The sequence below is a fragment of the Cavia porcellus genome, unplaced genomic scaffold (genome assembly GCF_034190915.1).
Source record: "Cavia porcellus strain 051 isolate PalLab524CR breed Dunkin Hartley unplaced genomic scaffold, mCavPor4.1 scaffold_13, whole genome shotgun sequence".
NCBI lineage: Eukaryota > Metazoa > Chordata > Mammalia > Rodentia > Caviidae > Cavia > Cavia porcellus.
Window position 1 is genome coordinate 67667701 of NW_026947496.1, and position 14969 is coordinate 67682669.

Below are 14969 nucleotides of genomic sequence, written 5' to 3' on the forward strand. Positions count from 1 at the left end.
CCACCTATATCTCAGACATAGGACTAAGATTTAGAATACGCAAAGAACTGGAAAAAATTAGACTTCCCAAAATAAAAGACCTCATCAAAAAACAGGCTACTGAAATGAATCAAGGAGTAGCACAAATGGCCAATAAATACCTGAAGAAATGTTCAACATCTCTGGTCACTAGAGAAATGCAAATTAAGACAACATTGAAATTCAACCTTACTCCAGAAGGAATGGCTGTTGACAAGAAATAAAATTGTACAAAAAAATCCTGCTGGAGCTGTGCCTAAAAAGGAACCCTTCTATATTGTTGGTGGTAATGTAAATTAGTACAACCACTATGGAAACCAGTACAAATATTGTTTAAAAAACTAAAGTCTAAAAGTTCTATTTGATTCATTTATTTCCTTTTAGGTATCATCTCAAAATAATGAAAGGCTTCATATAACAGTGATATGCATTCCCAAGTTTACAGCAGCACAATTCACAATAGCTAAATCTTGGAAATAGTACATGTGTCCATCAGTAGGTGAATGGATAAAGAAAACAGTATTTATGTACAATGGAGTACCACTCTGCCATAAAGAAGATAAACTAGATCATCTGTGGAAAACGGATGTACCTTGAGACCATAAGTTAAGTGAAATAAATCAGACATACAAATTTAAATATCATATTATTTATCTTACATGAAAACTCCAAAATATAAATAAAGAGCAAAACAAAAGGTATAAAATAGGAAATAGGGAGATAGATCTTTTGTAAATGGGAGGGTGACCAAGAGATGGTAGGAGAGAGGGGCTGAAAAAGGAATTAAGATGTGCTATGTACATGTACCAACTCTCCAAAAGTAATGTATGTAGTCAATACGTGCTGCAAACATGAACTAATAAAAAGTAAAAATTAAAAAAGAAATTCAATGATTAGTCACGTGGGGGTCCGCTGTTTCCGTAAAATGAAAGCCCCTACTGCCAGGTACCTCATTTAAGAAGAGGCTATGTATCCCTCTTCGGGAGACTCCAGCCAGCAGGGCCATCTGAGAAGAATCTGGGGCGGGGAAACCACATGGCCTCTGGGATCTCTTCCAGCTCTAAGATCCTACTAGTCTATTTTAGAACATTCTGCCACGAGGTTATTAACAAAACCCAAGACTTGGCTCCCGCTCCAAAGTGTAATTTTGCTTCCTCTGACTCACACAGACAGAAACACTTGGAGAAGAATCGTGGGTGGTGATGGCAGCCCACTGGCCTCTAATGGACAAATCTAGATTGCATGGCTCCCAGGAGCACTGCATGGAGTTCACACCCCTCCTCTCTGCTTACCAGGCAATGAAGAGCATGTGATGGGCAGGGGGCTCCCAGTTCCTGGGGGTTGAGGACTGGGTGAGAAAGGGTACAGGGGTAGAAACCAAAAGTGAAGATATGCAAAGCTTCCCACTCCTTTGAGTGTCAAAGTCCCCAAAGAAACAACAGTATTTCTACTGCACTTTATGCAACACGGAAGTTATCAGCTTCCACCAGTAAGCTGTTCAAGGCTTCCCCAGGTGGAAAGTCTGGGATAAAGGATAATATGAGAAAAATAAAGGCAGCATTTCCATTTGGAAAGCACCTCCAGCCTGCAAGGAGCAAGACAGAGGGAAGAGACAAGCGGTGCTAAGTTATTGTTCCAGGTCTCCCCTGCTGACTTCCATCTATCACCCATGAAGAGGAAGAGTAAGGCATCTCACCTCAGAAGAACCACGCTGTCAGACATGAAAGCACCAATGGTAACATCTGAAAAAAATAAGTCACAGCATTTAGATACTTACTGAAGCCCACCAACAACAGTTATCCCCAGCATGGTGCTCTGCAGCAGCTGAGGCCCAACCTGAGGACAGGGAACTGCCAGAGTTTGGACAGCGCCATGATTTTGTAAGAATTAAAACCACGTTGTTCCATATGGTAGCCTAAAACATGTGGCTATTCAAGCCTTGGAGTAAGGCTAGTCTGAATTGAGGTAGATTGCAGAAATATACTATATTTCAAAGAACTAACTTTTAAAAACCAATAACTAATTAATAACTTTTATCTTGATTATATATTAAAATGATAATGTTAGCTATATTGGGTTAAATATTATTGAAATCAAATTCAGGTATTTTACCTGTATTTGGTTATTAGCATATCTCAATTTGCACATATAGCTTGCTTTCTTCATTTCTATTTTTCCTTTCTTTGACATCTGTGCAATAAATAGATCCAGAATTAAATAACTCTTGGAAAATGGTCTAGGGCAGTTTGTGTTACTGAAAGCCCTAAAAGTTTCACCATCACTAAGCTAGGGTCTGTCAAGCATGGGAATCCTCACCTCCTAACCTTGCTCTATGAAACACCAGGTTTTTTCTACACCTTTGCCTGTAATGTAGGGATCATAATCCCCAAGATCGTCCAAAGATACCAATATTATTTTAAATCAGAAAATATTCATTAAGTGTAACATTTACTAATCATTAAACATGAAATATTTAAACATTCATTAAATATATCAAATCAGAAATTTAAACAATAAAATATACAAAAATACTTGATAATCTAAGCAATACTTGGTAAACTAAGACACAGGTTGAGTTAATAATGTTTGCTGTTAGGTTTTTGTTTTGTTTTTATGGTGTGCTAAATCAAACTCAGGGCCTCTTACATGCTAAGACAAGTGTCCTACCATTGAAGTACACCCTCACTCCTTAATAATGTTTATTTCTAAATAAAGTACTCACTCATCCAATAGCTGCTCCCTGCCTTGCTTTCCCCTCAACACAAACGCCTTAACCCTGGGACTTTATTATTAACAGTTGGCAGAACCAAACATGGGGGCCCAACAGAGTCTAAATCCATCTGTCACTAAATGAAAAGATTTACGCCATGTCCTCATTAAGGGAAAACAACAGTAAGTCCATGAGTTATAGTACTCCTAACATTTCTGCACTTAGGTGTATTTATTAATTTTATTGTTCTTTTTTAACTGATTACATGTTTGAATCTAAATCAACCCGACAAATCTGTCACTTATTTTTTTATGAAAAACACAAAAAATGAAGCTCAGATGCACTGTGAGATGTGAACAAATCTGCTTCACATGCATTCATACAACAGCAGCTGAGCCACCAGGAGATGTGAGTCCCTGCCTATGGCTGCAAGCTCTGATCATCCCTAACCTGCTCTGATGTGCAGCACTCTCATCCATAAAGCAGGGGAACATCCCCTGCCTCTCCGCCTACTAGCAACACTGTGAGTTGGACACTGCACATGGCAGAATTTTATATAACGTAACATGCTCAACCCTCAGACTGTCTAACACAAGGAGAATTTCACTCCCAAACTTCTAAAAGCTTCAGCACTGACCCTTTTCTTTTCTATTCTCCCTGACTTATAAAGTCTGAAAGGTGTGCAAAACTTCTGTTCTTAAGAAAATACAAAATGTGGTGTACTAGTTTTCACAGATTTTAGGTAGAAAGAAGTATTTCTTCAAAAGTAAAACGACTATATATGCCTGGAAATGTTTTCGAACTTCATGATGGTTTTAGGTTTTTTCAAATTTTTACCCTTGCTTCTTCACCTCACTTCACTCATCTTTAAACATCCAAAGAACCACTATTTCACTAACTAGTCAACTTGTCATAAACTGGGTATCACCTGGGGTCTTGGTTGGAATTTCACATTTTCATTTAATTAGCCTCAACCTCTACAGTGCATTCATTCACCATGAAGACCAATTCAAACACAGACAGCCTGCTTGTCTATCAGCAAGAGGATCTGGCTTTCTTCTTAACCAGATCGCTCTGTAATTTACTTTTAAGAGGAACGGGGTGGCTGCTTTTCCCTCTCAAGAGGAACAAGTCTCTAAATATGAATGTGATTAAATATAAAACAAAATACATACTCTTTTACTCTTTTAGTAGTACATATTTGCAGTATATAATGATTACAGTCACTGCTGGAAACTGGTACATTTATATAACAGTTCAGTTCCCTTCTTTTCCTCACTGCCTCCACTCCCTTTTATTTTTCCAGCATCAAGTGTCAAATATATATCACATTAAATGGACAATGATTTTATTTTCTTCATGAGAAATGCTGCCACAAAAATTAGTTAAATTTCAATCTCACGGTACTTAAACACATCGAAGTAGATCACTTTAAAACTCAGAAATGAACTTCAACATTATTCATTCCTTAAAATCAAACACCAGACAAAACACCCCATCCAATAGTGTGATTTTTTCCTAATCTTTAATAGAGAAAATAAGTGTTAACTACACCAGAAATTAGTCTCCCTCATGTAACTATTTTTATCTCATGCGCCTTTAAAGAAAAATAGCTTACCCGGATACCCATTTCCATCCATATCAATGCCTCCTGATATGGACTGCCCAAACATTCGCAGGACTGGGTTTATCTTCTGTGCAGACAATTTCTGAAACAGAGAATAGGGACATGGAATCACCAGAAAAAAATCACCAATAAGAACTTGATACTGATAACTGGTTTTTCCCAGGGTACCTGGTCTTAAGTCATTGAAAAAAAAAAAGCAACTCTAATTTGATCAAGAGGCCTTTAGTAGGCAGTTGAAGACCACACACTCCTTTATTATTTGCTTTAGCAAAACTTCATCATTTTAAAATTTTGCTAAGTTCACTGCTAACAAATAAATCTTCCCAGATTAGTGTGACTTTTTTTTAAACATGCTGAACTTTAACATGGATAAAGTTTAACTTTCATTTCTAATAGATTTTGTTTTGTTTTGAAGCAACTATAGCTAGCTAAAATTATAGGAGCATAGTTACTTCATATCTCTGTATCCAAACAGGTACCAAACACATACTCCTGTCCCAAGATACACAACAGTTTTGCTCTACACGGACAGGTCCAACTAGAATTATGACCATGCAGAAAATGCCCCTTAGTCAACCAACCAGGAAATCTACAGACTCCCAAACTCCCCAACCAGGATTAAACAATTTTATCTAATAAACTCAGAACTCTGTAGTCCTAACCTTCCATAAGCTATAGGAAATTCTTAAGACTCAGCTGAAGCTGCCCTCTACCAAAGTTCAAAGTTCACAACTCCACTGCCATGGCATCACAAAGCCCATCACGTATCAACACAGGCAGCATTGGTTCGACAGTACTTGCACAGTCAGCACTCATCATGCAGAGCTACATGTATCAACATTTGTGTGCCTCAGATACTCACAAAGACACCAGACTTCCTGAATCAGGAAAGTGTTAGCTTCTGCCATCTGACTGGCTTCTCCCTGTCTCTATCCCAGTTTCCCCGGGAAGGCTCACCTCTCAGTGCTCTCATTGTGAATAGCAGGAGACATGCTTTGTTTTCATGTCTTAAAGCAAAACCCACAACAGAACCAGATTTACAGATATCGGGACCATTTTCCCTTTATTTCCTTATGCTTTTCTTTACTGAGCCATCCTATAGAGACCTCACGATGTGGGCAGAAGGAGTTTGCATAGGGTCTGCACATGGACACTGAGATGTCCCTGCATCCTGCTGATCACTTCAAATAACCTTCTTGGAAATGACCTGAGAGCCCCTCTTGCCATCTTCAGTTACATCATCCAACAGGAAATGTGTGTGCATCAAAGTATAGATCAGAAAACTGTAGGTAACACTGAAGAAATGCTTTTTACTCCCAAGCAAAGCCTCACACACCACATGGCTCTATCTAAACAAACACCTGTGTCTGTGTACTTCTTACAAGCCATGCTTACACTAGTAACAACTTGCCCTGGGTTTGCATTTCTAAGGTATGCAGTGGCTGGGACTGGGGCAGGAAAAGGGGTGGTCTACTTGGGGGTGGCGATGCAAGCTTAAAATATCCACAGACATCTGCAGGCCATTATGCTATAAAGGCAGGAAGATAAGTCTGCTCAGTGCTAATAACCCCAAATGGAAACCAGGAACCTTGGAAAACTTCCACTTGACCAGGTTTATGTGCAGTGTCCGCTACAGCAGCAGAAAGATCACAGGGGCCGCCATGACATGCCCTGAGGGCTCTCAAACTGGGGCAGGTGCACTGGTATCTTAAAATCACCACTCTTCATGGAAAACTCAAGGAAAAGGAATGAGTTAAAGAGCAATATGGAAGAAGTTGAGGCCCTGATCTCACCATTTACCCAACAGAAATAATACCAATCTGGGCCAAAGAAAAGCAATTGCATTGCCTAGACTTGTTTCTGATTTCTTCCTCTATTTTCCACATACAGTGCTCAGTCTGTCCAGGACATGGGCCCAGAAGGATGTATCATTAAAGAGATTTTTTTCCTCCTTTAAATCATTGACCTTATCATATATAAATTAACAGAAAGTATACTCAGTTTTCTAAAAGTTTGTTTGTTTGTTTATTTATTTATTTATTTATTTATTTATTTATTTATTTTTTCTGTCTCTCTTTAAAGAGCCCCAAACCACTTCTGTGTCAAAGCTGACAAGCCAACATGCCTGCTGACAAAGACAGGGCAGTCCAGCTGCTGATCCCGCTTCCTACTAGAGACACTCCATACTAACCACAGAATATATACTCCAGCTTTGTACAAGGATTCCACCCAGCAACAAAACAAAACACTAGAGAGCCCTGGGTGGAGGGGAAGCAGAGGTCTTGCACAGGTTGTCGCCTGTGTGATTAGCCCCTGAGGTCAAAGAACAAACTGCCAGGAGGATGTGTGGAGAATGACCCTGCCCTCTGCCCAAGCACCAGGTCCTCAGATGACTTTCAGCTTAGAACAGTGTGCCAGACCAGGGTGGCTCCTGGGATGGACATGTGGGCCCCACACTGTGCCCAAAGCCTCTTCCTCTTGCCATATCAGCTGGGATGAATTAAAAGCTTATTACTTTCATGTTACTATACTTATTTCTAATGAAAAGAGGATGGTCCATGTGGACAGAGGTTCCTTGGAGTATATGTGCTTCACTGTATAATAAGTTTCTATATCTCTAAGTTTTCCTACTGATCTGCTTTGAGTGGGTCTTTTTTTCTAATATGGAGCCAAGGATGGTGGTCATGAACAGTTTCAGGAGTCAGTTTAAGACTGGAAAAGTTTCAACAGCCATATTGCTGCTTAGTACCTTGGGGAAGTCAAATACCCACCCTGGGTCGCAGAGAAAAACAGTGGGTAATCAATGTGCCCACCTCACACGGCTGTTGTGAAGATTCACAGCAAGGAAAGGGCAGGGCAGGCCCTCAGAAAACAGCCCCCTTCTCCCTGAACCCTCAACCCTGAAGTGTCTCTCTCAGGCAAGGCACTGAGCTGAGAAGGTAGTCAACAGACAATGAACCTGGACTTTTAACACACTGCATTTCAAGCTTAAAATATAAATACATACATCTAAATATGAAGGAAGTGCTTGTCACTTAAATACTTGACAACTATTTGCTGAATGAAAATTTCTCCATGTGAGCTGCCCTTTTCTGCCACTGACTTCCTGGGAGAAAGATATGGACCAGTGCCACTCTACACACATCCACAAATGTCCTGACCATGCTTCTGTCCTGAGTGTGACTTCCTTTTCTCCCATGGGCTTGGCTTGACACCATCAGCAAGACTGAATACAGCGATGATACAGAAAAAAAGCAGAACTCACCACTTCCATGTTCCTAACTCCAGTGTGATACTAGAGCTTTAACCAGCTACTGGTTTTCATGACAACTGTGACAACAGTCCATGATAACTTTCAGGCCCTTCTCTGTGGACCAGTCTCTCCCTAGATTATATTTTAATGATACTCCTTTGACTTAACACATAGATGGTAAGTAAAGGAGACACCAAACAGAGAAACTTCAGTTTCTCAAGTAGCTCAAATTCTAAGTAAAAATTTGGTTATTATTTTCTTTTTTTTTTTTTTTTTTTTAATTTAAGAGGAAAAAGAGAAAAACACAAAACAAACCAAAGCGGCGTAAGGGTACACGCAATACAGAACTACAAAACAAAACAAAACAAAACAAAACAAAAAACCATAACAGTAAGAAATTACCTGCTAGTAGATTACACACTATTTTCTTGAAAATAGTTCCTCAAATCACAGTATCAAAGAACACAAGGTGGACATTCAAACAGGGAGACTGCAAACAGCTGTGTTCAATGTTCCAAAAACATTGATAAAGTCAGCTATTTAACACCCCCAAACACACTTGCTGTTATATCCGTTAGAGCTCTTTTTCTTTTTTTTTTTTTCCCTCTCTTTTTTACAACAAAATTTACACATCTTGGATTTTATTACTCCTTAGTGCTTATTACTTTCTTTGGGGGGGGGGGGAGAATACAGTCAAATATGGCAAAACAAAGCTGTCAGTCAATACCAAGGATAGACATAGCACATGGTATAGAACAGAGTACAAGTTTATCAACAATGGTTATCAACGTTGTCCCTTGTTTCCTTAAAAAGAATTGTCTATCTTATTAGATATTATAAAGTTGGACAAAACAGTAGAGAACAAGACCAATAAAACTTAGGCATTGTAAATATTACAGGACTTCCAAAGAAGACAATAGTCAAACCAGAATGGGTATCTTAGTGAATCTTATTGTCTTCAAAGTAGTTGCCTATGTCTTCAAACTTGATACTATCATATAGAATGGAACAGAGTCTAATCAGTCAAAACAAGATCGTGCGAGTACTACAGGACTTCAAAACAAGTTAATAGGAAATCGAAAAGAGTTACTATTTATATATCCTAATTTTTTTGAATTTTTTCTTTAATTAAGACAAACATAAGAAATGACTAAATAATTTTTTTGAAACAATAAGGGGGAGATTGAGATAAAACAGGACATAACAATATAACAATAGAGGTCACAGCATGACTGTTTCAATAACCTAGTACTTCACCACCTTATAACCTGACTTAATAGTAGTTACCATAGTGTCTTTTTCCTTGAAATATTTGGGTAAAACTTCATATACTCTAGCTTCAAATATTTTCATATCAAGAAGCCCAGAATAAAGCCTTTCTAATTAATGAGTGAAAACTTTATAAGGCTTCAAGGCCACCTAATGGGGAATCATGATTACCACATATTTTTATATATTTGAATCATTACTTACATTAGGGAAACTATTCGGTATTCACACATGCGAGATTGATTTATTTCACTTATGAGTATGGTCTCAAGCTGTGCCCATTTATTGATAAATATCTCAATGTGATCCTTCTTTATAGCTGAATAATACTCCATTGTATAGAAATACCACAACTTTTTTATCCATTCCTCAGTTGATGGGCACTTGGGTTGTTTCCAAGATCTGGCGATTACAAATTGTGCTGCTATAAACATAGGTGCACATATATCACTGTGGTATGATGCTTTCAGTTCTTCTGGGAATATGCCTAGAAGTGGAATAGCTGGAATAAATGGGATTTCCAGTCCCAACTTTTTGAGAAATCTCCAGACAGATCTCCACAAAGGCTGTACCAGTCTACACTTCCACCAGCAGTGCAGGAGAGTTCCTTTTTCCCCACAGCCTCTCCAGAATTTGTTGTCGGTTTTCTTGATCCTGGCCATTCTTTCAGGAGTGAGATGGTATCTCAGTGTGGTTTTAATTTGCATTTCTCTAATGACCAATGATGATGAGCATTTTTTCATGTATTTATTTGCCATTTGCATTTCTTCATCTGAGAATTGCATATTCATCTCAGATGCCCATTTTTGGATTGGATCTTTGAATTTCGGAGGTCTGAGTTTCTTTAATTCTTTGTATGTTTTAGACAAGAGGCCCTTGTCTGAGAGAGAGTTTACTAAAATCTTTTCCCAGTTTGTGGGTTTTCTTTTCACTATGCTGGAGATTTCTTTTGACATGCAGAAACTTTTTAATAAGAAGTGGTCCCAGTTATTGATTCTGGGAAGTATTTCCCGTGCGGTTTGAGTCCTGTTCATGAATTCTTTACCTACTCCTATGTCTCCAAGGTTTCTACCTATTTTGTCTTCCAATAGATTTAGTGTTTCTGTTTTAATATTCAGATCTTTGACCCATTTAGATTTTAATTTAGTACATGGTGATAGACACGGGTCTAGCTTTAGTTTTCGGCAAATGGAGAGCCAGTTTTTCCAGCACCATTTATTAAAGAGACTGTCGTTCTTCCAGTGAACCTGCTTGGCTCCTTTATCAAAAATAAGGTGGTTGAGTGTGTTCGTAGTTGTGGTTGTATCTTCTAATCTATTCCACTGATCTTCAGCTCTGTTTTGATTCCAATACCATGTTGATTTTACTACTGTTGCTTTGTAGTATAACTTCAAGTCAGGGATTGTGATGCCTCCTGCTTTTTCTTTGCTGCTTAGAATTGCCTTTGCGATTCTAGGTCTCTTCTGGTTCCAGATGAAATTTAGGAGTGATTTCTCTAGATCTATAAGGTATGTTGATGGTATTTCTATTGGGATTGCATTGAATCTGTATAAGAGTTTTGGGAGAATGGCCATTTTCACAATGTTTGTTCTTCCTATCCATGAGCAAGGGATGTCTTTCCATTTTCTGAGATCATCTTCAATTTCCTTTTTCAGTGTATTATAATTTTCACTGTATAAGTCTTTCACTTCTTTCGTAAGAGTAATTCCTAAATATTTCATTTTTTTGCTTGCTAATGTGAATAGTCCAGTTTCTCTTATTTCCCTCTCTGTAATTTTGTTGTTCGTGTATAGGAATGCTATTGATTTCTGAGTATTGATTTTGTATCCAGCCACATTACTGAATTTATTTATTGTATCTAAGAGTATTTCAATGGAGTTTAGGGGGTCTTCTATGTAGAGTATCATGTCATCTGCAAACCATGATAATTTAACTTCTTCTTTTCCTATCTTTACCCCTTTTATTTCTCTTTCTTGCCTAATTGCTCTGGCTAGTACTTCCAGTACTATATTAAATAGGAGTGGTGATAAAGGACATCCTTGTCTTGTACCCGATTTTAAAGTAAAGGCTTTCAATTTTTGGCCATTTAGTATGATGCTGGCTGTTGGTTTGTCATAAATGGCCTTTATTATATTGAGGTAAAGACCATTTATTCCAATTTTCTGTAAAGTTCTTATCATGAATAAGTGTTGGACCTTATCGAAGGCTTTTTCTGCATCTATAGAGATGATCATGTGATTCTTATTTTTGGCTTTATTGATATGGTGGATTACATTTATTGATTTGCGTATGTTGAACCATCCTTGCATTCCTGGGATGAATCCCACCTGGTCATGGTGTATAATCTTCTTGATGATTTGCTGGATCCTATTTGCCAATATTTTATTGAGGATTTTTGCATCTGTGTTCATTAGGGAGATCGGTCTATAGTTCTCTTTTATAGTTGGGTCTTTCTCAGGTTTTGGTACTAGAGTAATATTTGCTTCCAGGAATGACTTAGGAAGGATTGCTTCCCTTTCAATTTCATTGAATAGTTTGAGGAGTGTCGGCATTAGGTCTACTTTATATTTCTTGTAGAATTCTGCAGTGAATCCATCTGGGCCTGGGCTCTTCTTGGTGGGCAAGGACCCAATTACATTCTCAATTTCATTAGCAGAGATTGGGTTTTTCAACAGTTTTATATCCTCTTGATCTAGCTTTGGTACTTCATATGCTTCTAAGAATCTGTCTATTTCTTCTGTGTTATCAAACTTTTGAGAGTAGAGGTTTTCGAAATAGGTGTTGATGATCCTCTGTATTTCTATTGGGTCTGTAGTGATTTCTCCTTTTTCATTTCTTATTGCATGAATTTGAGCTTTTTCTTTCCTTTTTTTAATAAGGTTGGCTAGGGGCTTATCGATTTTATTTATTCTTTCAAAGAACCAACTCTTTGATTCGTTGATTCTTTGGATTGTTTTCTTAGTCTCTATTGCATTGATTTCTGCTCTGATTCTTATAATTTCCTCTCTTCTTTTGGCTTTGGGCTTGACTTGCTCTTCTTTTTCTAGCTGTTTGAGGTGTAGCATCAAGTTATTTACTTGTATTCGTTCTGTTTTCCTGATGTGGGAACTCAGTGCAATAAATTTTCCTCTCAGAACGGCTTTCATTGCATCCCACAGATTCCGGTAAGTTGTATCTGCATTTTCATTTTCTTTTAGGTATTGTTTGATTTCTTCTTTAATTTCTTCTGTGACCCACTGATTACTCAAGAGTGTGTTATTTAGTTTCCATGTGTTTGCGGAATTTTTGCAGTATCCTTTGTCATTAATTTCTAATTTCAGAGCGCTATGATCCGATAATATGCAAGGGATGATTTCAACTCTTTTGCATTTGCTTAAATATGTTCTGTGAGCTAATATATGGTCTATTTTAGAAAATGATCCATGTACTGCTGAGAAGAATGTGTATTCTGATGTTGTTGGGTGGAACATTCTGTATATGTCTATCAAACCCATTTGTTCACAGGTGTGATTCAGTTCTGTTATTTCTTTGCTCATTTTCTGTCTGGTTGATCTGTCCCTTGGTGTCAGTGGTGTATTAAGGTCTCCTGTTACAATTGTGTTACTGATAATTTGAGTTTTCATTTCTGTTAATAATTGTTTTATATAACTGGGTGCTCTGGAGTTTGGTGCGTATATATTTAAGATAGTTATCTCTTCCTCTTGGAGTTTTCCCCTTACGAGTATGTAGTGACCTTCTTTGTCCTTTATGGTCATTGTTGGTTTAAAGTTCACGTTGTCTGCAAACAGAATGGCTACTCCTGCCTTTTTTTGGATTCCTGCTGCATGAAGAATTGTTTTCCATCCTTTGACTTTCAGTCTGTGAGTATCTTTCTGGGTTAGATGGGTTTCCTGTAAACAGCATATGGTTGGATTTTGTTTCTTGATCCATTCTGCTAGTCTGTTTCTTTTGATTGGTGCATTGAGACCATTTACATTAATGGTTATTACTGTTAAATGCTGGTTAATTGTAGGAATGTTATCTCTCTGCTGTTGCATCTTTATCTTTCGGTTCTGTTTAATTATTTGCTTTGCTTAGTGGTTTTTTCCTTTGTGTATCTAAACTGTCTTTCAATATTTTTTGCAGGGTTGGTTTGGTGTTCATGAAGTTCTTCAGCTGTTCTTTGTCATGGAAGTATCGTATTGCACCATCTATTTTGAATGATAGTTTTGCAGGATATATCAGTCTTGGTTGGAAATCATTTTGCTTTAGGATCTGGAATACTTCACTCCATGCTCTTCTTGACTTTATCGTTTGTGCTGAGAAGTCTGCTGTGATTCTGATAGGTTTTCCTTTATAAGTGATCTGTCTTTTCTCTCTGACAGCTTTTAATAATCTATTCTTGTGTTGGATTTCTGGGATGGTGACTATTATATGTCTGGGTGTAGTTTTATTTTGGTTATGACTGTTTGGAGTTCTATATGCTTCACTGATCCTGATGTCAGTTTCTGATCTCATGCTTGGGAAATTTTCAGCTATTACTTCTCTAAATATCCTCCTGACATCCTTCATGTTGTCTCCCTCTCTTTCATTAATCCCTATCATTCTTATGTTATTCTTCTTTGCATCGTCTTGCAGTTGTTGAATTGTTGTTTCCTGGTTCCTTGTTATTTTCAAAAGATCTTTCCTTTCCTGTTCACTAGCTGCAATCCTGTCTTCAAGGTCTGAAACTCTATCTTCACTTTCATTAAGGCGGTTTTTACAACTTTCAGTGGAGTTTTTTATTTCCTGTATATCTCTGTGCATCTGCATTATGTATTCTGTTTGTTTCTTATATTGCTCGTCTAGGGATTCTATCTTTTTGTTTAGTTCCTCCAATTTTTTATCTGTGTTTTCTTTAGATATATTTAGAATCTCTTTCATTTCTTTTATCATTTCTTCTTTTATCTGGGAGATTATTTCGAGTTTGAATTTCTTTAAAGCTTCCTGGAGTTGCTTGTCAATTTCAGTGGCTATTGTGTCCGATATATGAGGTGGATGGGATATATTTTCTTCTATATACATCGCTCCTAGGGTTTCTTGAGATGGGCTGGAGGTTTGAGGTTGTAATTTGGTCTTTCGTTTTGTCATTTTCCTATATTTCTGTGTTTCAAGTGTTACTTGAAAGCTTCCTCAGGATCTGTTGAAAATCCCCTTCTATGTTTGGAGCTACTGGGACTCTGGCGCCGCGCTACTCCAAGCCATTAGGCCTACAGAACCAGTGGCCCTCCTCTGCCTGCTCAGAACTCCGCAGTTCCAGACAAGCTGGGCCTCAGGGACACTGTGCGCCCACCTGCCCCTTGGAAGCTCCACAGTTCTTCAATCGCAGCCGGGTTAGGGTACTCACCACAGGCCGCAGTGCTTCAGGAACCTGTGGACCCTCCCTGGTTGCAGAGATATCCACAGTCCTCCAGACACGCAGAGAGGCCAGTGAGGGCACCCCAGATCTGCCCAGCTCCTCCTCTGCAGACCTGTGGCCAGGCGCGGCAGCTAAACAGGCTGGGCTAGGCTGGTAGTGTGGGCCAGCCCACCTATTGGGAGCTCAGCAGGTCTCCAAATGAAGCCGGGAATGGGGAGGCTGATGTGGAAGCCTTAAACCCACCTCTCTCCTTCATTGCACCTGGAAGCCTGAGGGAACTCCAGCAGTCTGGGCGCAGAAATCCAGAGTCCTCCAGACACGCAGAGAGGCCAGTGAGGGCACCCCAGATCTGCCCAGCTCCTCCTCTGCAGACCTGTGGCCAGGCGCGGCAGCTAAACAGGCTGGGCTAGGCTGGTAGTATGGGCCAGCCCACCTTTCGGGAGCTCAGCAGGTCTCCAAATGAAGCCGGGAATGGGGAGGCTGATGTGGAAGCCTTAAACCCACCTCTCTCCTTCACTGCACCTGGAAGCCTGAGGGAACTCCAGCAGTCTGGGCGCAGAAATCCAGAGTCCTCCAGACACGTAGAGAGGCCAGTGAGGGCACCCCAGATCTGCCCAGCTCCTCCTCTGCAGACCTATGGCCAGGCGCGGCTGCTAAACAGGCTGGGCTAGGCTGGTAGTGTGGGCCAGCCCACCTATCGGGAGCTCAGCAGGTC

The 14969-nt window shown here is 39.2% G+C and overlaps 1 protein-coding gene across 1 annotated transcript in view; it reads right to left on the minus strand.

The window, feature by feature from the left end:
- Nucleotides 1-14969, minus strand: part of Itga9 (integrin subunit alpha 9) — a 410762-nt gene that overhangs the window by 316281 nt on the left and 79512 nt on the right. Inside the window, exons 12-13 of the mRNA XM_063260331.1 lie at nucleotides 4347-4437; nucleotides 1715-1760 (exon numbers count right to left, since the gene is read on the minus strand). Of these exons, the coding sequence (XP_063116401.1) occupies nucleotides 1715-1760; nucleotides 4347-4437 (137 nt within the window). The remainder of the gene's footprint in view (nucleotides 1-1714; nucleotides 1761-4346; nucleotides 4438-14969) is intronic.